Source organism: Enhydra lutris, unplaced genomic scaffold (assembly GCF_002288905.1).
Source record: "Enhydra lutris kenyoni isolate GAN:26980312 unplaced genomic scaffold, ASM228890v2 scaffoldscaffold8, whole genome shotgun sequence".
In the NCBI taxonomy this organism is placed as follows: domain Eukaryota; kingdom Metazoa; phylum Chordata; class Mammalia; order Carnivora; family Mustelidae; genus Enhydra; species Enhydra lutris.
Window position 1 is genome coordinate 8392348 of NW_019154092.1, and position 27972 is coordinate 8420319.

Below are 27972 nucleotides of genomic sequence, written 5' to 3' on the forward strand. Positions count from 1 at the left end.
GATTAGGATACTAAGAGACACTATTATCTACACAAAAAATGAACAATGGAAATGACAAAAGAAATACAAATACAAGCTCATTTTCCCCTATTTTTAAATTTGCTTTAAAGTATTACTGAGTGTCTAAAGCAAAACCAGTTGTAGTGTATTGTTTGTTTATAGAAGTAAGGTATGACAACAAGAGCAGAGGATGGGAGGAGGGAGTTGGGAACACACTGTTGCTACAGAACATGATCAGTTTTAGTGAAAGATCCGTGAACATAAGGATGCATCTTTTTCTATTCTAGTTCAGCAGACTGCTGGATATTTACCTACGGACCATGTTACTCCATTCAATTCTAATGGGTTCTAATCTATTCTTTTCCTTGAAGCCAGAAAAATGTTTTAAAAATGTAAATCAAGGGACACCTGGGTGGCTCAGTTGGTTAAGCGGCTGCTTTCGGCTCAGGTCATGATCCCAGGGTCCTGGGATCGAGTCCCACATCGGGCTCCTTGCTCAGCAGGGAGCCTGATTCTCCCTCTGCCTCTGCCTGCCACTCTATCTGCCTGTGCTCACTCTCGCTCTCTCTCTCTCTCTCTGACAAATAAATAAATAAAATCTTTAAAAAAAAATGTAAATCAAAATGCTTTACTTCCTTGATAAAATCAGGATTAATGTTTCAATCTTTGGCACATTCTTCTTTTTCCTCATACCTGACCAGGTGCAGGTCCTCAAAGATACTCCTTTTTTCATGATGCTTTTTTTCCTCTGAAACATCCTTTCTCTCCTTTTCCATGTACCCACTCGTATTCATCTTCTGAGACTCATTCTAAGCAGGACTTTCACAAACAATCCCTCCCTGAACCCTCAGGTTGAGGTGCATGGCCAACACATCCCCTACTTCCTAACAGTACTGTGTATAGGCCTGGTGGGGCACTGATCACACTATTATAAATCAGCCCTGGTCTGGGTCTCCCGCTGCACTGAGAACCCCTTTAAGAAAGGTCTTCTCCGTTGCTGGATCCTTGGCATCTAGAACAAGGCCTGACTTGGGAGTGAACTGATGGAATTGCCAATTCGGCCAGGGACACAACATGACCTCCACGGAGATAAAATACTTAACTTTTGGTAGAATTTTCCTATTTTGCTTTTAAGTAGAAGAAGAGCAAAGATGGGAGTATTACAAAGAAATTAGCTTCAGCCCACATTCATTGTTTCTTGGTCTGCAACGGTTTCAGAAACTTCTTAAAATGATCTGGGCAGAAGATGAATCTTTACCTATTACCACCTAGCTTCTAAGTTGGAAGTCCTAATTTTATTTCCTGGTGTCTAGTGTCTAGTGATTCTCCCTGAGGCTTTATGTGTAGCATGTGTGTGGGTGGCCACCAGGTTTCTCTAAAACAAAGATGAAATATTTTGAAATTGGCTCATATCAAAGATTAGGCCTCCTTTCTTCAGCTACATTTACATCTGTGAAAATATTTAGCTTTCTCCCTCATCAACATATTTTAAAATAGGTTTAAAGGCAGCTCACCAGAGAGCATCTTACTCATTTTGTCTCCACTCCTGACTCTTCAGGCTGTGCACTAAGATAAACAGAGCCTCTAGTAAGACTCTCTCACCAGGAAGGAGACAGGATTCATATCTGGGTCAGCGGCTCCAGCAGCCCGGCCTGATGCTTCCTTTTTGCCCTGCTTTGCTGCTTCCTCTGTGGAGAAGGCAGTGTCTCCACTCTACTGGGGGCTGTGAACCTGAATCCAGGGCTCCCCTGGGCCAGCTGGCCATGCCACTGAACTTGTGGGTACCAGGCCGGGCGGGGGGCGGGGGAAGCACTGTTTTCTTTTGTATGACAGGCTCTTTCATCTTTTATCAAGGCCAGTTGGAAGATGTCTCCTTTCTGGGCAATATTTTTTTCTTTCATGACCTAGCCAATTCATATAAAATTTTAATTACTTTAAGATATGCCTCAAAATAGGACTTAGAAAGTAGATGATCAAAGATGCAGACTTTTCCTCCCATCGTGACCAAGGGGCTGGAAGAAACCTGGAGAAACAATCAGAACAAGAGGACCCGGGGCAGGACGTGATATTGCTTTTAAGGGTTTCCAGGGAGAAAACGCTTAGAAAAGAATGTTTCTGGTGACGTCTGACCTTAACAAATATGGCCGTGGTCTAAAATCTCTGAGGCGGCTCTGCTTGGTTGGGAAGATGGAGGTAAGACCCCGTTCTCTCTACTCGAGCACTAAAGGCTCCATGATCTGAGACCAGCCACTTCCTCTGGGCCTCCCTTTCCTCCAGGGGAAATAAGGACCCAGATACTAATCAGACTTCTAAGGCTCATAGTAGAAGATCTACAAGCTCTTTTCAGTATTTGGAGAAATCTAGAGGAATGTACATTTGCCTTTTTCTTTTCTTTCTTTTTTTTTTTTTTAAGAATTTTTATTTGTTTATTTGACAGAGAGAGGGAGATCACAAGCAGGCAGAGAGACCGGTAGAGAGGGGGAAGCAGGATCTCCGCTGAGCAGAGAGCCCAATGCGGGGCTCGATCCCAGAACCCTGAGATCATGACCTGAGCCGAAGGCAGAGGCTTAACCCACTAAGCCACCCAGGTGCCCTACATTTGCCTTTTTCAAAGATAACTAGGCCATGCTCTGCGTTTTCTTTGCGCCTGTCTGAACTATGGCTGTGTGTTCCGATCATCACTTCATGTTGGCCACCCCTTGATGGGGCTAAATACAGCCTTGTTCAACACAGAATGGAAAAATAAATGCTGTTGTCAAAAAGCGCTCTGCGGGGACTGTGTTTCATACTTGGGAGAGGGAATAGGAGGGAGAAGAAGGCCCCTTGAAAAGGCTGGGATTTTTTTTTTTTTTCCCTAAGCAGGTTCCACGCCCAGCATGGAGCCCAAGACAGGGCTTGAACTCATGACCCCAGTGATCAAGATCTGAGCTGAGATCGAGAGTCAGATACTCTACCGGCTGAGCCACCCAGGTGCGCCGAAGCTGGGGATTTTAAAAAGAGTGAGCGAGCAGGCAACTGTTCCCGGCTTTCCCCTCCGAGCCCTAGCTTTTTGGTCTACGGTCACTGCGGATTTGTCGAACTGTGTCTTCTCCCCATCTGGCCCAGATGGCAGAGGCCCCGCAGCGGGAGCAGAGGAGACCCCCACGGGCAGGTACCTGTTCCAGGCGGCACGTGAGCGCGGCCCACTCCACGTCCCAGGCGGCCTTGTCGCTGGCGTACTGCTGCTGCAGCCGCCGCCGTGCGTGCTCGTCCTCGCGCAGCTCAGCGCGCAGGTCCTCCAGCAGACTCCTGAGCGCCCCGAACAGCTGCTGGTTTTCCACCACCTGCGGGAGCGAACATGGAGTTGGTTTTGCCATGTAAAAGTATTCTTTAGGTCATGGCATCAAGGGGGTGCTGAGTTGCGTCCAAGGGGCCATTGCAATGGGTACAGAACAGGTGGTAAGTCTACAGCTCATGGGACAGAGCCCTAGGGTCCCTATGCTGCCAGCTGTCAGGCTCCCAGAGCTGAGGCCGCTAAGGGCCTGGTGGAACAGGAAGGGAGACCCCGCACTCAGGGCTGGTGCTCCGGACCCAGAAGCAGAAGGGAAGAAGCTGCAGGAGGCCACAGGGCGCCCGGAAGCCAGGGCTGCGAGGAAGCCCAGCGTGATTTCAGACATCCGCAGCGAAGGTTGGGAATGCAGATCTGGCAAGATAAAAACACTCACCTATATATGTTGTCATTTTAATACCAGCCATTGAACCAGAAGAGAAAAAATAAAGGCTCTGTGTCTCTTATAAACATAGGGTGGTCATACTCTGACTTGGATGGATAAGTATGGCCATGCAGGGAGGGCATTTTGAGCTTTAATCAAAGTCAAATGTAAATGTTTAACTTGTGCATGACGGCTTCCTCATGGTCTTCTGAGACAGAATCACTGTGTCCCTCCTTTCGGCTGCGCCAACATCACCAGTAATCATGCGCCTGCTTGTTCTCCCTGTGCCTCCCCGGGCCGCCCCACCACCAATGTGAGTGCATGGGGACAGACAAAACCCGACCCGCAACCACGTTTCCAGCGGCCCATACAATGCTCATCTCAAATGAAGTATGTAAACAGGTCTGATAAATGAAAAAGGGATTTTTATTACTAATCTGCTTACACCTAACTTAAAAGATTTTTTATTTCCTAAAACTCACCCTGCCCTTGGAAAGCACATTTTAAAACCATGACTGCTGTCTTTGTACGCTTCAGCATGGATATTGTATCAGAAAGGCCGGTCCAAGTGAATTAAGTACTGAATCAATTATGATATTTGGATAGTAAAAACGCCATCGGCTCATCTCTTCTAATCCAACAGAAAACACTAAAAGTGCATCCTGAGCTCCCAGACTGGTCCCAGGGCCATCTTGCTGGGTGCATGTACAAGGCAGGTAGAATCAAAGCTCTCTCAGTCCTGCTGGAGTCAGACTGTTTCAACTCTGGGGACACAGAGCCCCTTACTCTCAGAGAGACCCCCCCACTGCTTGATAGGCCTCTTGTGCCCAGGGCAGCAGGATGGAGCCCCCAGCTCTCCTCCACCACATGGAGAGTCTGTCATGCTTCTAAAACCATCTCATTAATCCCTTAAACACACATGCACAGAGATGAAAATGGACAGCCACCTTTGGGAAGAATTTAAGATACTCTGGCTATCTATACGTTTAGATTTAGAGAGAGTTGAATTAGAAAAGAGAAACTCCTTAACATGAGTTTTATTACTGAAAACGCCCCAGTTTTCCCTGTAAATTGTCTGGAGTTCTAATATTAGATGCAGTAGACTTTCGATGGGGGTAGAAAGGCCTGTTTGTTAACATTTATAGCTGTTTGGTTTTTCTCCCCTTGACCGTCAATTTTTACTTGAATAGCTCTGAGACTAAAACCAGTAAGAGTACAATCCAGGCAACGTCTGAAAGACTCAGCAGCCAGAGAGCCTTCTAAAAATCCTACACGTTCCTTCCAACCAAAATGTAAGTAAATTACCACTACACTCAAAGAGGTGCTCAGGATACGTATACAACTGTAATAAATGCAGAATGCTTTCTTTCAACTCTACACCAAAGGTTTTTAAAAATTATGTAAGTGCAGGTGAGTCAGAAGTGTTGCAATAATCTTTTCAGAAATACATACCTTTTTGAGTACAGAATTTGAGAAAAACTATGTTTTATAGTAGATTCATATGCTATTTCTAAAAAAAGATTTCATTTATTTGAGAGCAAGAGAGAGCACAAGCAGGGGGAGCAGCAGGCAGAGGGAGAGAGAGAAGTAGACTCCCCCACAGAGCAGGGAGCCCGATGTGGGGCTTGATCCCAGGACCTTGGGTCATGACCTGAGCCAAAGGCAGATGCTCAAACGACTGAGCCACCCAGGCACACCATCATACGCTCTTTTCATCTTTGGATTTTAAACTTAAAAAATCACTACTTTTTAAGTCAGAGTATTTTAAGCATAAAGTAATGGGACTAATTTTGATCTAGTCTCTGTGTAGTCATTTAATTCTCACTGAAGAAAACAAAGAAAACCATGTAATCAATTCTTGTATGTAATCAATATCTCCCTACAAACCCTACTTTGTATCATCAGACTGCGGGGTTCTTAGCCCCACACCAAATGGCTCTGATAAGATGAGGACCAGAATTCGTGGTCCTCGAAAGCAGGAATTCACAGAACAGTCTTTTTGCAGACTGAAATTTTGGTTCTTCTGGAAATAAGTATTTTCTGGCATTAGCAAATATCAGATTAAATAAAATTAAGCCTTAACGTTTTCATGCACAGTTGGGTCAGTATAATTATCATAATGTGCTATTATACCAGTATAATATTGATCACCACGGAATGAGTTCAAAAATTGCTCTGGGATGAAGGTGGCCAAAGGGAGCAAGAGAGTCCATGGAATGGATGTTATTGTACTTGTGATAATCACCCAGGAGCAGCATGTGTCACTGCAAGAAGCCAGACTAGCTCTCTCCACCATTGGTGTACAACATCAAGAACTGATGTCCAAATAAAAATTTCTGAAGACCCAAATGGGCAGGATACTTCAAACCTCTTCAGGTACAAAAACCCAGTAATGAAAAGTAATACTAATTGTCTCTGATAGAGGGGGTGCTAAATCAGGTGTGCCGATTGCTCACCGGCAGGATCTCATTGGCCTCTCACATCAATCCTGGGCGCGTACCATCCCGTTCCCTGGGTGACAGTGGAGGAACTAGAGCATGCGCAAACGCAGCTACTGCCGGGCTTTCCCGGGCAGGAGGTGCACAGCGCAGACTGCACTCCCGGTCTGTCCCACCCGAGGCTGGACAAACGGAGCCAACCTATCTATATCTAAATTCTGACATTATACGCTACCCAGGCTTTTGTGTTTTGTTTTTGTTTTTGTTTTTTAAAAATTTTTGCCTAAGAGAAGCCACCTCATCTCTGGAAACAAATTCCATCCGCAGATCAATGGAAATAGTATTAGTAAGCCATCCTGAAAGAATGCTTTGTCTTACATTTTTTCTCTGTGGGGGCCCTTGTTGGGCAATGCTTTCAGTAAAAAGACGACCCTAATCACGTTAAGTACGGCATCAAGATTCTTTGGGCCATTTAGAGGTCTTTGGGTGAAAGTCGTCTTGGCTACAGAACTTTCTGAAACTTCTATGCCAGGGGCCCAATTATGCAACCTTTTAGTTTATAGATCTGTTAAGTGTAGGTCAATTTCAATCAAAACCACCAATTTTTCAACCTCTTCAAGATCAGCTGGCTGGTTTTCTTGCATAGAAGCAGGATAAAATCGCCACCACCATTTCCTTTTCTGCAGGCTTAGTTTATTTCGGCCCTTCCAAGTTCATCTCTCTTTGGCAAGGCTTGCAATGATCCCAACATTGGGATTAGGAGCTTGACTGTGCTATAAAGTGCTAATGTTATTACAGGTTCAAGGTTGGGCTTCTGCCAATAAGACTACTACCCCAAAATACAATAAATATTACTAATAGAAAGTAAAAAGGAAGCTTCTGGGAAAGAGAACACACCAAAATATTTCTGATGCAATGACAACTACTTCATAAAACCATTCTTGCCTAAGATTTCTAAGATAAGGTGTTTCATAATTCTATGAAAGAGCTAAACTACCATCAACCACTTTGCTTGTCTCAGAGCCCTTAATTTGGGAGATGGGTTTCATCGAAAGTTGGAACAGATGCACTGACCGGCCACTATAGGCTGACCCACAGAGAGCCAGGCGGCCTCTACTTTGTGCTCATCTAGGCTAGCAGACATAGGCAGGGAGTTCTAGAATGCTATGGTAGCTGTCCCTGACCCCCAACACAGGCGTAGTTCCTATTTCATACTAATAAAGAGGGAGACCTCATATCCTATTCAATTCCTCTACCAGCAAGAGTCCCAGGATAAGTCCTTTACTGTGAGATCAGACCGAAAGGATATACATCTTAATAAAGAAGCCATTTGTCATTTTTACTTTCATTGTTTCATTCAGATTAATTTTAAGATTCTTTTCTAAAACGACTATCCTCCCACAGTTAAGAGAATGAGTCATTGAAGACCGGCCATGAAAATCCCCGGTAGAGGGTTATAGAGATGAGAGATTCATTTATGCACAGGGGCATCTGGGTGGCTCAGTGGGTTAAGCCTCTGCCTTCGGCTCAGGTCATGATCTCAGGGTCCTGGGATTGAGACCCACATCGGGCTCTCTGCTCAGTGGGGAGCCTTCTTCCCCGCCCCCCTGCCTGCCTCTCTGCCTACTTGTGATCTCTCTTCCTGTCAAATAAATAAATAAATGAATAAAATCTTAAAAAAAAATTTTTTTTAAATCATCTGTCCTTTGGCTGAGAACATGCCCGGTGATCCAGGCCACAAGGGCTTCTCGGGGCAGGTCACTGTAATTTTCAGAGAGCTTCCCAAGAATAGATGTGGGCTTGTGAAAGAAAGATGGACATACATTTAGTAAGTTATAACACAGGTTATCAGCCAAAGGCTCCAAGAAAACCAGGGCAGGTGTGATGAAAATCAAGTGGCCAGAGGGGAAGAAATCACTTATGAGCAAGGTTTAGGGTTTACTGCTGATGGTGGCTGACGCTGGGAGGCAGGGCAGGGGCCGGAGAGTCCTTTCCTGAGTATCCTCTAGTACTTGTGGTTCTTCACTCCTGTGCCTGTGCTATTTGCACAGTAACAGTAACAGACAAAAACACATCGCCAACATAAAATGTTTCATAATCATAAGCTCTAGTCTGGTTCCTTATACAGAGTTGCATGTCTCTTAGGGGAGGTTATAAAGTTGTAGAATCTGAAAAATGAATCATGGTACATACAAAATTGAAGGTAAAAGTGATCCAGGCTCAAGAGGAGAGCTTCTTTATTGGGAAAAAAGAAAAAAAAAAGTCAGAGCAGATCACAGTTTCTGACGTACAGGCCTTGTCTGGCAGAGGTGCTCTTTCTGGAAGTTTCCACATCTTGGACAAAGCAAAAAAGGTGGGCACCAAAGTGAGTCAACTGGGAGGCCCAAGATGCCAAAGGCACTTGGTCTACAAGAGAGAATCTGACTTCTACTGAGGGGGGCTTCTGAAGGCCCTGATCCCCAGACGAGTTCTGGACGAGTTGAGTGACAAAGGTCCTGGGGAACAGATGCTAGTCATTTCTAAAGTGGGTCCTGAGGAGGGAATCTTCAGGGAGCAGCTGTAGGTGAAGACTAATGTGAAATATAATTTCATTAGCTCTTGCTGTGAATTTTAAATTAGGTTCTATATATTTATGCTTAGCTGCTTTAATAAAGAATATTATATCCCCTCCCTGGATGAAAAAGTAACTTCTCTTTGAATAAATTAATCCAATTCACAGACAATTAGCTAGTGGAACCACGGGGCCATAATGCTGGGGCTCTTAGTCGCCTTGCATTAAAAATCTTGATTTGGGGAACTCCTAGTAAGCATAAAATGCCTATGTGGGTCTCAAAAGCTTCATGTCGTGGCCAGCGTCCCGGAGCTCAGTGAGAGCGATACAATAAGCTCTTGCCTATTTTCCAGCTCTTCCAGAAGGCCAGGCAAACTGAAAGTGCTTTCTGTTCTTGAGGACAATCGGGTCGCGGCCGCCAGATCAACTAGTCCTGTAACTAAAAATCAGTCGATGGGGAACATTCACACAGCCGAACATTTTCCAACCTGATGATCTTTTATGAACTATTCCCAAGGGTGACTTGATACACACACATTTTTCTTTTTTCTTTTCTTTTTTTTTTTTACCTCTTTGGACAATGATGCATTTTGCCATCCACTGTGTTCAACTGTGAGAATGCTCACTATGACACACAGCGGAAGTCCAAGGCCCGGGGAATTAGGTGCCTAGCGTGTTTAGCCTTGGGACAGAAGGTAGGCCACATCACCGTGCTGCTTATCACCTTGGCAGGTTCTCAGAGTTGCTGAATAGGGTGCGGCTCTCCGGGACACGTGTCCCTGCTCTTGCGGGCAGGCTGCCTAGCTAATACCCGTGCCACAGAAGGGCAGGCATATCTGCTAACGGAGAATGTTCACTCCCAGGCTACCAGCTGTTGTACAGTAGAGCGCATTAATCTTCTGTCCTCGGGTGGACGGCTTCATGCACTTGACTCCTGTAGACAGACGGGGCCATGAAAGGCCAGCTGGATTCTGCCGGTCCGCACCCTGTCCTGCAGGCTGCCCCCCTGCTCCCGCCCCATTTGCCTCTTCTGCACACCATACAAAGTGGAAACTCACGGCTCCCACTGCCACTTCTGAGGGGACTAATGAAAAAAATCAGCTTTGGAAGAAGCGGGCGAAGAGAGATGACGTTAAAATATGCTGAATGTGAGGTTCCAGCTGACTGACTTTGCATTATTTTCCACCCCCAGGGTAACATTTTCCATGAGAACTGTTTAGAAAACCAGATGTGTTACATTTTTTTCCCTTTTCCTAAGCGTCTGGATGCATGGGCTGGAAACACCCAACACGTGACCTGAGACACGACAGGTTTAGGGCTAAGTGGCAGTCAGTCACTGGGTGCTCTCTGAGTTAATCACAGATGCTTTATAGAACTGCCTGACATCTCTTTGAAAAATGGTAAAAGCGGTAGGTTTCTGAGGATTATTTGCAAAGTAGCGTTGTATTTCCTAACTAGAGCCATTGCTGGAAAACTCACTCCACGCGTTAAGAACTCCCCAGGGACACTGGCATAATGACATACTTCCTAATGAGTGTAATTAAACATTCATTTGAAAGTGCAACCTCTTTCTTGAGTCATATTATTCAGGGGAAATGAAGGGCGGATGGGCGTGCAGAGAAAATAGCTCTTTAGTTGTGAAAATCTGATTTGTCTAAGAAGAGAAAGCAGACTGGGGCGGCGGGGAGTGGGGTTGGGGAAAGACACACATCCCCGAGGCCTGCGCTCAGACATCACGATTTTTCTCATTTGGATCTGAGCCAGAGTTCTGATGACAACCCTCTCCCACTTGACCCTCTGAGGCTCAGAGGGAGGAGCCGCAGCTGTGGGGTCCAGCACACAGGGCGTGCCCAGAAATGTCTGTGGTCCGGGAGCCACACAGCCCCACTCCGGGTCACTGTGCACTTCGGGCCCACCCGGACCTGCCCCTTCCTGCCAGAGCCAAGGGTCTAGGCCTTGGGGCTTCTGGCTGTGCCCTGCAGAACCCTCAAAGAAGCAACACAGGATCGGAAAAGACTCAGACCAGGAAGGCTGCGAGGAAGAAAGCTTTAACACTGGGTACTTCCCAGGGTCTCTCAGCACTCCAAAGCCGACACAGCTGCTGTTTTGTAGAGAAGTGCAAAAAGTCTGGGTGGCATCAGTAGTATCTTTTGGCTGATTAAGCAGGGGCTATCTGCTTAATAATTAATAAATGTGACATTTGGCAACATTCATAATGATTTCATATTATGCACTGAAATCCCATCTCCATATACGCTTTTCAGTTTTTCTAAGTGCCATCAAAAAAAATTTTTTTTTCAAGTGGCCCAAAAAGAACTTGAAACATTTTATACATGTTTGGGATTTAAAAAAAAAAAATGCTTTTTCTTTCTTCCTTATGCATGAGGTTGCCAAATTCATGAGGCCGCTGATGCTCATTCAGCCAAACATCAACAAAAAGAGCCCTGTACCTTCTTCCTCTGGCCCCGAGGAGGGCGCTGCCCCCGGTAACGTCTCTTTCGTGGAAGAATGGTCAGCCTTTCTAAAGCCACAGATCCTTCTACACACCATTCTATAATTCCCCCTTCTCCTTCTCAGGTACGTTGGCCGGCCCTTCCAATTGATCGGATCCTACCATGCCCCTTATTGACATGTGTAAGGCAAATGGACCAATGGGCTGATGCTGAAATGAAGCCTTAATGATATGATTTCTAGCACAAGCACAGTGACAGGCCACCACAGGCGCTCAGAGTTTTCCGCTCCCCGGAACACAGCACATAAAGTTAGATGACCCAGACGTAGGCTAGGAGTCTATTCTCCCAGGTGTGGGTCAAATGAGGAGCTGGAACCTGGGTACTCACCTGCCTGTGGAGCTGTCCCCCGTGTGCAGGCTGCAGCCTCGATCCGTGGTCACCAGTTTGCACCGCGGGGTGTGCAGAATGCTCTCCCATCGAAAAGCCACAGCCTGGACCGTTGTCATCTCGGTCTGGGCTGTCTCCCTTGGGCTCCCCCTGAACTCCAAGCTCACCGAGCCTGGGGAGGGTCTCTGGATGCTCGCTCTGCAAACAGCAGGAGACAACAGTCACAGCTCTACCCCGACCCCTTGGCTTGCAGCCTGGCTTATTGCTTCAGGGAAATTCTCCTCTTTATGGGTTATCATGTCTTGACTTCTCAGCCCTTTCCTGAACATGCTCAGTTAGGCCATTTCACTCACTGGCCACCTTCTTCAGGTAAACAGCACACTGTGGGTACCCAATCGGTCAGAAAAGATTGGAAATTTGACTGTACCTTATTTTATTATTTATAAATTATTATTGATTACAGGTACGGTGTTATAAGCTGGAGGAGGAGGAATTCCAAAGCACTGATCAGCAGTAAACTTTACAACCACTTCTAGGCTTTGCTCAAAGGTGGTTTTCAATGTCAAGGTTATCTGGAAGCAGGCTGAATTAATTTGGGAAGACTTTCCTCCCCGAAGAAAGAAACAACGGTATCTGCCCCTTCCTAGGATGACTTAAAATTACATACAGTGAAAAGCAGATGAAAAGTCTTTGGGGGCTAAGAGGAAACCAATATTCATGAGGCCCTGAAGCAGCAGACAAAGGAGCCAGGGGTGTGGCTGCCCAGTGCACATCCCGTGGCAGTGGCCAGGGGTGTGGCTGCCCAGTGCACATCCCGTGGCAGTGGCCAGAGGTGTGGCTGCCCAGTGCACATCCCGTGGCAGTGGCCAGGGGTGTGGCTGCCCAGTGCACATCCTGTGGCAGTGGCCAGAAGGCAAGGCCCGAAGGAGCCCGCAGGGCTAAAGGCCACAGGGACTGAATCATTCAGAATCAACCAGAAAGCAAATGACTCTGTGCTATTTCTGTGATGAATCTGGGAGTGCAGGCAGAAGCGGAGGGGGGGGGAACGTATACAAATGTCAGAGGTGGCAAAACTCAGACCCATCTGGAGCAGAGCAGAGACCCTTATCAAACCGCATGGGCAGAACTGGCTCTAGCATTTAGGAACAAAAACCAAAACGGAGAGGAGACAGAAAGATTCAGAACTCAGTCTGACAAACCAGCAAGGTTTCTCAAGAGACAAACAGGACCTCAGGGTGACAGTGCGCACGACTTCAAAGGTCAGCAAGGGGAAGAAATGGGCCACAGCTTCGCCGCACAGCGGAGTTCGAGACAAGGGCTCTGACAACGAGGCCAAGGGACAGCACAGAATTCTTGGTCTAATATAGAACTGGACGTGTTGCATTTCCCGTGCCTGGATTGGGCTTGATAAAATCATCCTAAGTAACAGAATGTGACTTTGTGCGTAGGGGTGTAGAGGGACAGCCGTGCCTGGGGGTCAAGAACAAAACGGACACAAATAAAATGAACTCTCTGTGGGGACTTGGGGGGGCAGAAATGATCTCTCCGTGGGGGCTGCAGGGGGCGGGTACCTCAGTGAAATCCTCGCCTTCCTCCTCCATCTGCTTCCCTTGCCTCCAATGCTTCAGCAGCCACCGGAGTTTGACGTAGAACAGGAAAATGTTCTGCTTCAAGGACCGGAGCTCCTGCTGCATCAGATTCCTCTCGTCGCTCCAGGTTCGCTCATGGAGGGTGTTTTGCAAAGCCAGGCTGTGCATTTCTAGTTCTTTCCACCTTAAGGCATAGAGGTGCTCCTCCTCCATCTTGAACGGAAAGAGAGACATGAGTGTGACAGCAGCTATTCCAATGTGCCACAAAACCAAACCAAGTTTTGATCAAGTTGCCCCTGGGATGAGAAACACAGACTCCCCCAAAGTCCAGGAAACTCCTTGAGAGGTGTACTATTTAGGAAACCTCAAGGGTTTTCTGATTCGGAAGCAAACGCTATTTCAAACCAAGGTGTTATCGTCAGTTCTCATTGTCAAGTCTCTCGTGGTGTTTTTGGAGGTCTCTAAACTTCAGGAAAATCGTTTCTTGGATGGACGGCTCACAGCGGACTTCCATGCCGATTCCCTTTGCCCTCTGTTTGTGGGCCTGCAAAAGGCACACTGCAATTGGAAGCGGGGGGCGGGGGTTAAGTGGAAACCCTTCTCCTTGGTTTCCTAAGCCTTCTGGTGTGCACCACCCTCAGAAGACAGGAGAAAGCAAGCTGATGGAAAGGCCCACAGAGAGCGGGAAAGCGAAGTGGGTGGATGGGGGAGCAGGGGTTGTCCTGGAGGCAAGGTCCTCTGCCACAGATGGTGGGGAGCAAACAGGAAAGTACGCTGAGAACCTCCTTCCACACTTAGGATTCCACATTCTCATTGGCTACAAGTAACTCAGGGAAATAAAGCATTGCTGTAAAAGAAGTGTTTTCCATTTCTATGCTCAGTTCCTGCTTTTCAACATGGGTACAGGCGCTCTTCCAAGCAATAACAATGATTATGTCGGTAATGACTAAGCAAAGGGGGTGTGAATAGAATCTTACTGCACAGATAAGGGCACAAAAGTAATATCAATAGTAGCTAAATGAAAGCTTTCTGTTCCACAGACTGGGGGAGAAAAAGGATTCTAACGCCAGCCTTGTAGTTATCAGCTGTCCTCTCCCAATTTAACACTCCCTCTTGGCCAAACACCAAGGCTTTGAGTTTTGTTTTACTTTCCTAAAGGACTCGATTAGTGCTCGAAAACCCATGGGGTTGTGACTATGGCTGCCTGTGGTCGACACCATCCTATGTGTTAATGCCGGTGAAGAGGGAGAGGCAGCTCTGGGAAGACCCCGGCTGTGCACAGAGACTGGTGTGGTCACTGTTATAACACCAGATCTTTACTGCACTTCAAGCTGGGAGAACACAAAAATAGTGGTGGTTTAATTCCCCATCTCAGCAGCCCTCAGCGTCCCACCATGGGTCCTCTTCCCGGTGGGCACAAGAGCAGGATGAGCGGGGAGGGGAGCAAGTCTTGTCTTCAATACACTCCTTTGTTTTGAACCCAAATACTACACATACCTGGGACCCTGCTATTTTGCTCTTAGCATCTCCAGGGATAAACTCACTTCCAGGGGTAACTTTTGGTGCAGGAAAAAAAAAACTTAAATTATTTAGGAAACGAGTGCTCGTGTCTGTGACTCCCTTCTCCTAGCAACTCTGGGAATTAAAGGATTCTGGATTTAACAACTCTGGATTTAACAGATCATGGATAATTAGCCAGTAACAGGTAATTCTAAGATAAGCGAGAAGAGTTAATAAGGCCTCAGCTCAATCAACAGCAGTTTTCTGAAGACAACCATTGAGGGTGAGTCGTTGGTATTTCTCTCAGAAAATTTACCTAACATTGGGAAAGCTTACAAATCTGCATGATTATGAAAGTAATGGACACCCTTTCCTGTCCAGGTGTGTTAAGACCCTCTTTGAGTCTCCTTTGCTGGCTACAGCTACATAGGTCAGATGTTAGGAAGAACTTCCTGAGACCACAACATAAATAGTGAAAAGCATGTTTTAGAGGAGGAAGACGGACAGCTGTCTCCGTGAGAGGTCCTCGGGGCAGCTCAACCGGATCCAGGAGTCCAGGAGCCTGCGAGTGACAGACAACGCTCTTTCAAATACATCCTGTCGCCTGTCTCCAGGGGGCTCCTCGCTCAGAGCCCCGGTTGTGCTGAAATTGTGTTACATATTTACCTTCCGAATCTTGTTTGTAAATTTCTCTGTCTCCTCTTGATGCAGTCTGGTCGCCCGCGTAAGCTGACCCTGCAGCTCCTCTAGCGATACACTCTGTTCAGGTAAAACAGGGGGGCCCCTGAGCTGATCGGTGGGATAAAGGAAGGGGTTTAGTGGAATCAAGAACTCTGCCTGACGGGAAGACGCAGGACAGACATCTGCACAAGCCAGGGACACACACGGAGCGACACAGCATGGGCAGGCGCTGTAGCAGTGGAGTGAGTTCAGCGGCAACTCGGGGCCCTGGGGTTGTCTGTGACGGGCAACCACGGCCGTCCTCAGCTCCCACCTGGGAGACAGGTGCTTAGCGGTGCCTGTCGCCCGAACGTGGGCCACCACCGTCCCTGTCACTCAGGCTGAGCCAGCGGTGGCAATGACCAGCTCATACAAGTTGGTCTTTAAGATTCACTGCCTGAGTTCATTCCAGGTTGCAGCATTCATTTGCTCCGAGGCTTTCCTAGCAGAGATTTTCCTGCCCCGTCAAGAGTGCCTTTGTTTCCTCTGGGCACCAGGGATAAGTGGGGTGGGGTGTCTTTGGGGACCAGAAACATCTTTTGAGTTGCACACATTGCCTAAGAGGAACTGCACAAAGATCCACTTATTACATTTTGGATTAAAAATAGCTAAAGGAATCCTTTTTCATGCCCTTTACTGGTAAACTCTACCTTTTGGTAAAAGCCTGTCTTTTGTGCCTTTTATATCCAAATGGCAATGATCGAGAAATAGGGGCTATTATGTTTTAAGTAAAGTGTATTTTTTAAGAAACGGAAACGGTTATATTTAAGATTCTCAGGCATTACTAAAATCAAAGCATGACGTTTTATCCACTTGGTTTATGCTGCTTGAAGGCCGGGGTTCATAAATCCAGGAACTAGAGTGGATTGTTGCAATAAAAATAGAACCTACTGGTTCATTCTGATGAGCTAATCTGTCCTTTCTCACAGAGGATACTGTTCGCTCATCCTAAATGGATGTGACCTGGGTTGTTGGGACCGAATATCATGCCCCAAGAACAGAAAATGGAGGGGGAATGGAGGGAAGTGCAGATCTCCTCCTTTAGCACAAGGGATGATCAAGAGTTTATAGGAAGAAGGATGACGACAGAAAATCAGAGACACTGGGGATTTGCCAACTTTTGGGTAACACTTCTGGAAGCTAGATATTTCAGTTCACCTACTTTCAAGAAATCAGGAACTACTGACGACCATCATGCCTCTTGGAGTTGTTTATTACTAGAGATGATTACTATAGACTTTTATATTTACTAGGCTGGGCTTCCAGTTCTCGCTGAAAAGAGGCATTTCTCCCCACATTAAACTTAACGCCAATGACTAGTTTCTCATTTTTAAGAGAACTACTTTATTGTTTTTTAGTATGTATAGTCTTTTACAGTAATGACTTAATCTTTTCTCCTGTTTGCCTGCCTTTCGTAGTTGTGAACACACCTACTTTGTCATCTCTGATGTTCTAGAAGAATCTGAAGACATGTCTGGGAGTAGAACCCTGCTGTTGGCCATCAGCTGGCTCTTGCTCCAGGAGCATGTTTTTGGCTTGTGTATTTGCGGTTTTGCACTGTGAGCTCATCTTCGGTGGGGATTAGCTATGATCTTGTATGTAACCTGGGTTGAGGATGGGCCTCCAGGATGGCTTTGTGTTCCCAGAAGCCAGTGACAGAACACCAATTCTCCTTCCCTTGGAGACTCCTAGGCCACCAGGTGACATCAGTTCAAAGTCTGATCCTGGTGAGGCTGACTGTCGGGTATGGTAATGTGGGGGGAGACTTCATGCTGTAGACAAGCTTCCCTCTACCAACAGGCAGACGTCTCTCCAGCTGAGGCTTACACAGTGTGCAGCCCCTGGAGGCCCTGGGTCATTGCTCTCTCCACCTGTGTTGGGCCCAAGGCCCTATGTCCTGTTCCTATGCAGCTATTAAAGCCTAAGGCTCTGGGTTCCCAATTCTGGCAACTCTCCCCCTAACCTGCTCCTAAAAGCCACAGACACTGCTGCTCTGATGTTCCCTTCTCAAACCAATTCCAACCCCTGAAGATTTTCCTAAATTTGGGGAGAATTCAGCTACCTATTTAAAAAGACATCTTCTATTAGGCGACACTTTATTCAACAAGTATTTATTGAGCACCTATAGTACTCGGCACTATACTGAGGATTTACGAGTACATAAAGCTGCCCCAAATCCCTGCCTTCCTGGGGCGTCCCACTTTGCACAGAAGTGTCTTTAGGTGCCTTAGGCTACTTTCTTCCCAGCTTTACTTTTTTTAGCTACTCATTATTCTGTACATTTAAGATATAAAACCCCTCCATATTTGGATACATCTCCTACTAGCCTAAGAATCCTCCATATGCAGAGATGTTGAAAAGGGCATCCCAGGGGTGCCTGGGTGGCTCAGTCGTTACGTGTCTGCCTTCGGTTCAGGTCATGGTCCCAGGGTCCTGGGACCAAGCCCCACATCAGGCTCCCTGCTCCACGGGAAGCCTGCTTCTCCCTCTCCCACTCCCCCTGCTTGTGTTCCCTCTCTCGCTGTGTCTCTGTCAAATAAATAAATAAAAATAATTTTAAAAAAGAAAGAAAAAGGCATCCTAATTAAGCCTATCTTTCAAGAAAACCAAAGATGTGTTAATTTAGTTTCTATACATGAAACCAACCAAGTTAGTTTGGCTTAAATCTTAATGAATAATGTAGATAAACTGTTTTTTATTTTAAACAAATATATGAGCCTCATACCTAAGCACTGATTAAAAAATGTGTCCCTCTATTAGAACCCCAACTTCAAAGGGTCACCTTGAAGATGAAAAGGACCCTTGAAGTCTTACGAAGTTGTTCATCTGGGGCATCTGGTTTACCTATAGTGGCTCCCTGTCACCCGTGGAAATGGGTCAACAACAGAAACTTCCTCATCTGCTACAAGTTTTATTTTACTGTCCATTTTTGATGACGGAATCTTAAAACCCCTCAGGCAAGTTCAGTGTTCCTAGCTGGGATGCCGTCACTCCAGTGTTACAAAAAACAAAATACGAACATGCTACAGTCCAAGTTTCCGTCCAGAATTATTCCACTGCCACACAATTGCATCCAACCACATACATTAGGACCAAGTGTTCACATGACACATAGATGTCCTCTAGAAAATAAATACTTCCCTTCATTAACAAATTCCCAAAGGGTTGATTCTAAAAGCCATCCTTGACCCACTTACCTAAGATTCTGATTGTACATCAAATTCGCCTTGACCTCTCTCTACGTAAGGCAGTCTATTGCAACAAACACCATCCTTACTTGATCCCAAGGCTGTGGAGACGTAGCGAGCTCGATGTCACAACCACCTTCCCTGGCAATGTCCTGAATGCCACCACCCATGCTTTCCCCAGGTGGCTGAGTCCCACACCACTTTACCATGGGAATTTCTGGACCTCTTCAGAGAAAGTGGCTTATAGATCACTTTCCACGCTTAAGAAGTCACCTGCATTATCTTGAAGCAAAAACAGGAGTGCTTTTCATTATAGTCGCTACTAGCAATGCTCCTTAAATAACAGGACTCTATTCTACCTCTATCCCCAGGACTTCATTTTCTGGTGAGTTCCATTTTGTTCTGGCCAGTTTTGTTACTGCTTTTTCCAAAAGTCATAGAGGAGGTCAACGCCCATGTACACATACTTGGCATAAAACCCCACATCATTTTACCACGGCTGGTATTTCACAGCTGGGGCATGAGGGGTCCCAAATGCTTCATGTATGTCGTTGATTAAGGGATCAAAGGAGGAGCTTGGGAAGAGAGCTCTTTGAGATTTCTGATCTAGAAATTCAATCCTCTGGGTATGGGCTCGGTATCATTTATATCTGAAATGTGACCAGGGCCCATGCTTGGCCACTTCTCATTCAGAACTATTTTTAAGGCGCCCCGCACATTCCAAGCTACGTATTCTACACACTGCTCTCTCTTAACAAGTTGGAATCTCTCAGCAGATTTGTCAGGAGCTGCAGGGAGCAAAGTCAGGGAAGAAATCTGGTGCATGGCAGGAGCATCTAGCTAACATCTACTCAGATGAATAGCACCAAAAATATCTGTCCTTCTGAAGTCTGTTTTTTTTTTTTTTTTTGCCCCTGAGCTAATTTTGGTGTGCTTACATTAATGGGTTAGTGGGTTCTAGTGCCTTCTGACTTTAGCTTGTTCTGCCTCTTCCTGTTTTAAGAGTGCTGGGTGTGGGTATTCCCCTCCCTCCCTAAGATGAGTGTGTGTCCCAAGCGGCAGGCTTTCTGCAGCACAGATACATCACCTCCTGAAATGCTACCCTGTTCGAAGGTGGTTTTTCCTTTTCTCCTTCTTGGTGTTCTTGCTCTTACTGGTGCTAGTACTGCGAGTAGTGGTTTAACCCAGCCCAAACACCCAAATCATCCAAAATAAGAATACGCCTTCTCTCCTCTTACCCCAAACATGAAAATCTACACAGATTTCAGAGAAGGCATTTCACAAATGGAACTTGAGAAATTGATCCTTTGTTAAAACTTCCGCTCAAATACAGAAAGTTTTTTTCCTCTTTGAAGCTGTTTGAGACTAGGCGTCCTTTCAGCTCCCCACTCCAAAGAACTCAGGGCAGAGCTAAAGGAAATTCACACTTGCAGAGTATGAATCAGCTTGCACAGACAATTAGTAATTTCAAGGAATGTAAGAGAAGGAAGAACACTACTCGAGGTACATTGACTTCAGTCTTGGGCCCATTCTGGATGAAAGTGTCCGAGTTCACCTTTTCTGCAGTTACAGGGTGCTCTGGGGTGTCGGGCTGTGTGCACGAGGCTCCACCGGGAGCTACTTCTAGGTCGGGCTGCCCTGCTCAACAGATGGGAGCTCCGTGCACCATTTCATGACAGCTTCATTAGAAAGTTTTGGGCAACGGATCTGGAGATGTTTTCATTAAAAGGCTTTTTACGAGGTCTGCCTCTAGCAATGTTCATTGTCCAATTCTTTAAGCCCCATGTAATACTGGAAGACCAAACTAAGCAGGGGACACCCACCCCAGGGACCGAGCAGCTCCTATAAGACCTCCAAGGGGTCTATGCTGGGCTTCTATCATAAAAGGAAAAACTACAGAGCTGTTCAAGTGGTCCTAGAATACGTCTTATCTTTAAAAAAAATATTTTAAAATAGAACGTGTTTGCCTACATAATTGAGTCTTCTGTGTGAAATGCCTTAAGGGATAAAAAATGTCAGAACAAAGGATGTTTCAGTCCCAATGGATGCTAGCCCCCTCCTAGGAAATGATGCTCTCTGGGACTTGCCTTTCACCATGAGCTTTTTAACTTTCTCATCAAACTATAAAATTAAAGGAAACTGAAGATGTTTAAAGGAGGTGACACAGCATGGCAAGAAAGCTGGTGTGCTGCCAGTCACCTGAGTGACCTCGAGTGGACGGAGCTCTTCTGAGCTGTGCTCCTCACAGCAGGGTGGGGAGAGGGCTGAAGCAGACCTAAAGGGACCATTCTAGACCCAGTTCTCTCACCAATCCCCCAGGGGCTTCTGGCAAGACGCCTCACTCTCAGACCTCCATTTTCTCATGCACGGAAGAGGCGGAATTTGCCTGAAGATCTGACATTCCCTTCTGAGCTATACTGTGCAGTGATCCCAAGTCACCACATGGCACTGGCTAGCTCTGCTGATCTACTTCTCAGGGAGGTTTATTTTCCCGTATCACCTAATCTGAGTGAATGAACTAGGTTTCTCTCTCCCAAGTCAATGGTTTCTTAAGGTACGCGATGCCATGTGTGTATATGGCAGGCAACGGAGAAACTTATCAACACCTCAGTGTTAAACAACAGCTTATCAGCGTTTAGCTAAACACGGTGACGTGTAACACACCTTGAGTGATGAACATATGGGAGGGAAGCGGCAGTTAGCCTAAAACTGTTATCCTGGAGAATGGGGCTGCCGTGTTCAGCCGGAGCCATGCCTGTGCAGATCGGAAAGCAGCCAGGGGAAGATGAGAAAGGGCTACAGTGGGCAGAGAAAACTGGTTCCAGAACTAGGGGAGCTGTGACACCCCTTCCCACCTGGCAGGCTTCAGTGGCGGGACACCTTTCCCCTCCTTATTATTAGTCAGACTTTACTTTCCCACAGCACTTAGCACTGTTCATGCTACTTTCTCAGCCAACAGTTCCCCGGCTCTGAGAATCATCCACATATAATCACAGAAGGCAGCTAGGACAGTATTTTTCTTCCCATATCACAGATGCGAAAACAGAGGCTGAGACCTGCTTGAGAAACAGAGCTGGTAATGAACAGAGCTGGGCTCGAGCCCAGGGCAAGAGTGGATTTCAGCACAGCATGGCCTCCCTGCTAGAAAGAGCTAGGGGTGTGGTATTCACTGAAGACTAGGAAATGTGTCTCCCTGGGAACGAATCATTCAGTGGTTTTTGAAATGTGCGTAACTTCGAGCTTGCTACTGCCCAAGCAACCAGCATTCTCAGACGAAGCCCCTGTGTGGGGCACAGGCTGATCGCCGGGGTTTCCTGTAGAAGTTTCACAGGTTATAAGACACACCAATCCCTAAATCCACATTTGCTTTTACATAAGCTTTGAGGGCAGTTTTCAGGTCACTGTGTGCCCAAATCAACGAGGGTAGAGATGTGACGTACTCTCCCACAGGAGAGAGGAAAAGCCCACACTGGAGATCTGGGAACTCAGGTCTGGATGAACCAGCAGTCCCATGTGCCCAACTGGGACCAAGGGACCCACAGCTCATCCCAGCATTGGCCGCAGGTTGAGCTGAAAGGACGTGGCTCTACCCCAAGTGCCTCGGTGAGCATCACTTCCTAGTCAAACGCCTGACTTTTTTTGCTGAGTGAGCTCAGTGTGTTTCCAGGAGTGAGTCCCCTGTCTTTGTCGCCCCTGCCATCTGGGAGCCACCAGGATTGGTTGGAGCTGAGCAGTAACACCCCTATTGGGACTGATGAATTAAGAATTTCAGCCAGACCTTGTCTAGGGTGGAACATGGTACTCTACCCCTGCACTAACCTGCCTTGACGAGCAGCATCAGAGAGAGGAATTCATTCCTTGGGGACACCTGTCTCTCTGTCACAGGTGGAATTACTTGCCAGAAGAGCTTCCACCAACAGGACTGCCGACCCCCGTTTCATATGATGGAATAGCTTTGGTAGCCTCGATGGGGGTCGGGAGTTTTGTTGCCAAGAGGATGCTATGGCAACAGAGAACCCCCAGGTCGGGAGTGTACTCCCCGATTCTGCCCATTGGCTGGAGTCCTGCCATCAGAAACTACAGGACAGGCCACATGAGACACGGGGAAGGACAGTTCCCTCCAGCCCAGCAAAGACAGTGCTTGGCATTCATGCCTGTTTCCTTTCCTGTTTGACACGAAGCTACAGAACACTCACAGATCAGTCCCCTGGGCCTTGCTGAGTTTCCAGGTGTCCACAGCAGGACGATACTTGTCGGACAAAGGAGCTGGCGGTCTGCCCGCCTTCACCCTGTGTGGATCCTCCCATTCCAGTCACATGCAATGGATTTTGATTTCGCGGGGATTCCCGCCTGGTTCCACACCCGCCCACCACGTCCCTTAAGGGCCCTGGACCCAGGTAGGAAACATCACACGACCACACAGCCGAAGGAGGGGTGGGAGGGCGGGGGTTGCTGGCCGATGGGGCCAGGCGGTCGCTGACCTCAAGACCGAAGCAGCTCTGGCCTCCCAGCCGGCAGCTCCCGGCGTCCCCGTCGGCCCGGCGATGCAGAGGCTCCGGCTCGTCCCCGTGCTCCTGCCCCGGCTGCCACTCCAGCTGACCTCTCAGTTTGGACTGTCAGGTGCATGGGAGGGATTCGGATTTGTTTTGTTTTTAATTTGCAATAAACAACGAAGGAGCCGGGGGGGGGGGGGGGGTAGGGAGGAGCAGGGAGGAGGTTGCTAAAGGAAACAGACGGGTGAGGCAGATGACGGAAACCACTGGAGGAGGAAAAGCATGAATGGACACAGCGTCGCACGAGAGGGACGAGCACAGACCCAAAATGAGGATGAGCAAAAACGATCTGAGAGATCTGCAGAGCAAACAAGAGACACAGAGGGGGAGGAAGGCAGAAGACCAGTTACACGGCACATGCAATGGGGATGCGTGAATCAGAGACTTGACCGCAAGCACACTACCCACGAAGGATACGGAAACAAGGCTCCTCCTTCCTCGATTGTGGTCGAGCAGCAAAAGCCATAATCCAGGTGTCAGCTGGGTCATGCACCCAAGGGCGATGCATAGGAAAGCAGTTCTTGGAAGGCCACTCCACTCCGCCCTCGCCCTCAGCTCGGGGAGGGCAACGACCTTCTCCGTCAGCGCCATCCTTTTCCCGGGCCGGCTCGTCTCCCCACTCTGGCTCATCTTCCAGTGGGAGCGGGTGGGCCTGGCTGCCTAGGGCCTCTCGGACCCGCTCGGGGCCCCTCTGGCCATCATCAACCCAGGTAGGGACGCACTTGCTCCTGAGCGAGTCTGCTAAGTATCCTGACTGTGAAATGAGTTTGTACTTTGTTTTAAACTCCTCTGCTTCTTCATCGAGATGGCCAGTCGTTTGAGACACCAAAAAAAAAAAAAAAAAAAAAAAAAAAAAAAAAGAGAGAAAGGATGGACTGCGTCGATCCCTATCGCTTCCATTGGGGTGAGCCTTGTGTCGTGAGGGAGGGCCTCTAAGCCAAGAGCAGCGGCGCAGTTAAAAAAAAAATAAAGAGAGGAAAAGGAAAAAGAAACAAGGAAGTAAAAGAAAACTTAAAAAAAAAAAAAAAAAAAGAACCCAACCAATAGAAAGGGTTTGGTTGACACTTGAGGCTTTAGTACAATGCAGGTTTGAAATCATAACCAAGCAGCCGTGAGCAGAATGAGTTCAAGTGCAGCAATGCCAGCGAGGAGGAGGAAGAGCAAAACGGAGCAGGGAGGCGGAGCCAGGAGCCCCCTTACCTGCAGGTCCGGGACCAGCTCCTTCCCCAGGTTCCCGACGGGGGAGTCCCGGGACACGGAGGTCACAGTGGAGAGAAAGCTGGAAGACTCTGTGAGGTGGGGCAGGGGGGACAGGCCTTCCAGGCGCTCCCGCAGGCCGTCCCCGATCCGGTTCACCTGCTCCAGGAAGGCCTGCAGCTCCTTCCTAAAAGCCTTCATCCTCGAGTTGATGGTCCCCAGCAGCGGGGGCTCCTTCTTGCCCCCCTCGCCCGTCTCCCCTGCCCCCTGGACGTCAGCCCCCGGCGAGGCCTCCCCACTGCTCTGCAGCCCCGCATCGTCGCCGAAGCCGGCGGTGTCCGTGATGAGGCGCTCCACGGTCCGCTCCAGCCGCTCAGCCTCGTGCTTTATGCTCGCCAAGCACTCGGTGTCCTCCCTGGCCCGCAGGAGCTCGGCCGCGCAGGGCTCGCTCGCCTCCGATGGCTTGCCGCTGCCGAAGCCCGACGTCTTCTCGAACATGTCCTCCGAATCGCTCTCGCCACCGATAGGGCCCTCCCGCTTGGGCTGGGGCTGGCGGCCCTCCTCCCCGTCGCTCTCCTTCTTGCCCTGGTCGCTGTCGGCGTCACTATCCCGGGGGCTCGGGGCGCGCGGGCCCAGGTGCGCGGCCAAGTCGTAGCGCTGCACGTTGGACAGCAGCACCCGGTTCTCGTACTGCAGCTTCAGCACCTTCCCGCTCAGCTCGTTGATCTGCAGCCGCGCCGACTTGAGCTCCTCCTGCAGAGGGGCCCCGTTGCCCGCGCCCTTGCCCGCACCCTCCGCCAGCCACCCGGGCTCCGGCCGGGGCTCAAACTTAAACTTGCTCAGCTCATGCGTCAGCTGCCGGTTGTGGTCTTCAATCTCGGATATGGACCTCCGGAGCAGCTCGGCTTCCTCCTCCACGAACTGCAGGTGCCGGCGGAGCTCCGCGGAGGACTCCAGGGAGTCGCCAAAGGGTGAGGTAGGAATGCTCGCCACGTGGTCCCGGCCTGAACCCTCTCGCTCATACTGGACCCGCAGGTCCTCCATCTCCGCCTTGAGGCCCCGGTTCTCCACCTCCAGCTCCACGATCTTCCGGCCCAGGATGTTGGCCTCCTCCTCCACCAGCTTCAGCCTCAGCTTCAGCTCCGCCTCCCTGGTGCTGGGTGGCCCACCCGCCTCCCCAGTGGGCAGAGGGCTGTCCACGTCTCCATACAGGGCCTTGTACTTCTGGAGCTCCTGTTCCAGCGCGTCCTTCTCCCTCCCCAGCTTGGCCATCTTTTTACGCATCAGGGAGCCTTCCTCTTTGGCAAACTGAAGCTGGCACTTCAGATCGGTACTGTCATCCTGCCAGGAGAGAACAGCCCAAGAGAAGGGTTATTTGAAAATACCACATGTCCGTGTTTTTTTTTTTTTTAATTTCCCTTGCACCTCGCTCTCCAACACACACACATGCACACACACACACACACACACACACACACACAAACAATGATCTTTCCATCAGCATGTTGAGTTACAGGTCAAAGGAGCCAAGACAATGCCATCATGAGCCCAGGCCTTCACGGACCAGACACGGCAAAGGCCTACGGCCTGTGGCTTTGTCTCAGAAACCGAAGAAACCAAACAATTCTTTTGGGGACAACATGCACGTGGAACCCATGATACAGGTGACGACGGCAGAGGACGTAGAAGGAAATGAGACCCGGTGCCTGTTAGTGACACGGCAGTCCCTCGCTACTGTGTGGGTCCATCCGACGAGTCACCAGCGCCGGTGAGAGATGCCGGAACTCTCACTAAGCCTGGGGTAGCAGACAGGCTTCAGAAGCAAGCTTGACGTGTTGCCATTCATTTCCTCCAGTGTGGACCTCGCCATCTAAAGCAGCCAGCAGCCCACAGGGGTTACCAGGATGGGGAGTCCCTATCAGAGCCCGACACTGCACTGGCTTGCTGAGACCCTGAGGTGTGACAATTTGCCTCTACTCCTCCCCTAGTCTCCCCACCCCATGCATATCCCAAGGATGACAGGAGGACAAGGACATGGGATGACAGGCAGGAGGGGGCTTTTTGGAAGCCATGGTGTGGAGCAAGTACACGCTCTTGCGGTTAGGATGAACTGTTATCGCAGACCTAACACCTGGGTTACCCCCAACCTTTCACCAGGCAAGGGCAGGCAACGTGAGAGCCCCCTGCTTCTGTTCCACTCCCTTTACTTGCTCTAACACAGCAGGAAATGAAACTCAGAAACCCCAGGCCAGAGTTAAGTGTTGCAAAACCAGAGACGTGGTTCTCACTGGAATCACTACAGGACTCTGTAGGGTCACCAAAGCAGACTCTCTGCCACTAAAAAGCCACACTTGCATGGCTGAGGTCCTGAAGGCAGGTTCTGGACCATTTGGAAATCTGACTGTACCTTCCTGGGGCAGATCTCCATGCCTGGAACCCATTGGAACTGTGATGTGGGCCTGCAGAAATGTTTCACTGGTCTCATTCATGAGTGGGAGAAATGACGGATTTCGTGAACTCATTGCTCTCTGGCTACTACAAGTTTCCAAAGGCTGCTGTGGGGGCAAAGACTTTGGCAAAGGCTTCCCCACCACCCAGAGAGACCCAACAACATGGTCTATGGTACCTGTGCCCCATCAACCCTTGGGGAGGAAGAGGCATCAAACCAGTCTCCTGGGGGGCACCTGGGTGGCTCAGTGGGTTAAAGCCTCTGTCTTCGGCTCAGGTCATGATCCCAGAGGCCTGGGATTATGACCCCATCGGGCTCTCTGCTCAGCGGGGAGCCTGCTTCCTCCTCTCTCTCTGCCTGCCTCTCTGCCTACTTGTGATCTCTGTCTAATAAATAAATAAAATCTTTAAAAAACAACAACAAAAAAAAACCCAGTCTCCCAAACAAGTCAACCCTCTGGGGGAGAGTGAACTTTCAGATCCTTGTGCTCAAAAGGTCCAGCAGAGTTACAGGCAGGTTTCGCCCTCAGAGAACAGGGCTCATTCTCTGCCCCGTCCTTGCTGCACACTCGTCATTATGTAGCAAGATACAGAAATACCCACCTTGGTGCCTCCCAACTGTCCTCCTTCTACCCTACCTCGATCCCTCCTCCTGTACCCCAAACCCATGGAAGGAAAAAATAAATGATGTGGCAGGGAAGCCTCAAGGAAAAATCTAAGGCCAACTGTGAGCCAGTGCCACGTGGGTAGGAAAGCCATACCGTATATAATCCTAAGACTAAGGGAAAAGCATGCTTGTTTGTTGATTCGTTCATTCTTTCAGTGAATACGGAGAATCCACCATGTACCTTTCCGGCGCGTTACTTTTAAATGACCCCAGTTTCTTAAAACTTTCAAAATCAGATCAAATGCAAACGTTTGGTTATTTGGTAAACACAGATCTGCAAGAAGTCGATGCATCCAAATGCAGAGAGGGTTCTGCCGTTCACACGATGGGACAGAGTTTGAATAAGCAAACAGACATACCAGGGGAGACAGACTGTCAACACTTTGTAAATGGATTAGCTTGGGGGTGAAAAGCCTAGGATGGGAGACAGGGCGTTGCCCTCAGCCCCAACATTCCACTTGAGAGCCCGTGTGTGTCCTTAGTCCAATATCTCCTAAATGATCCTGTCTCCACCTTGAAGCACAGAAATCCACCTCTGTATCTGAGGACCGCAGCTGACTTCATGGAAGAGAATGTCGCCAGCCCCAAG

The 27972-nt window shown here is 48.4% G+C and overlaps 1 protein-coding gene across 1 annotated transcript in view; it reads right to left on the bottom strand.

The window, feature by feature from the left end:
• LOC111142525 (microtubule crosslinking factor 1) overlaps positions 1-27972 on the bottom strand; it is a 108718-nt gene that overhangs the window by 16393 nt on the left and 64353 nt on the right. The window contains exons 4-9 of the mRNA XM_022495772.1: positions 24272-25609; positions 23000-23131; positions 15277-15399; positions 13093-13323; positions 11522-11719; positions 3156-3323 (exon numbers count right to left, since the gene is read on the bottom strand). Of these exons, the coding sequence (XP_022351480.1) occupies positions 3156-3323; positions 11522-11719; positions 13093-13323; positions 15277-15399; positions 23000-23131; positions 24272-25609 (2190 nt within the window). The remainder of the gene's footprint in view (positions 1-3155; positions 3324-11521; positions 11720-13092; positions 13324-15276; positions 15400-22999; positions 23132-24271; positions 25610-27972) is intronic.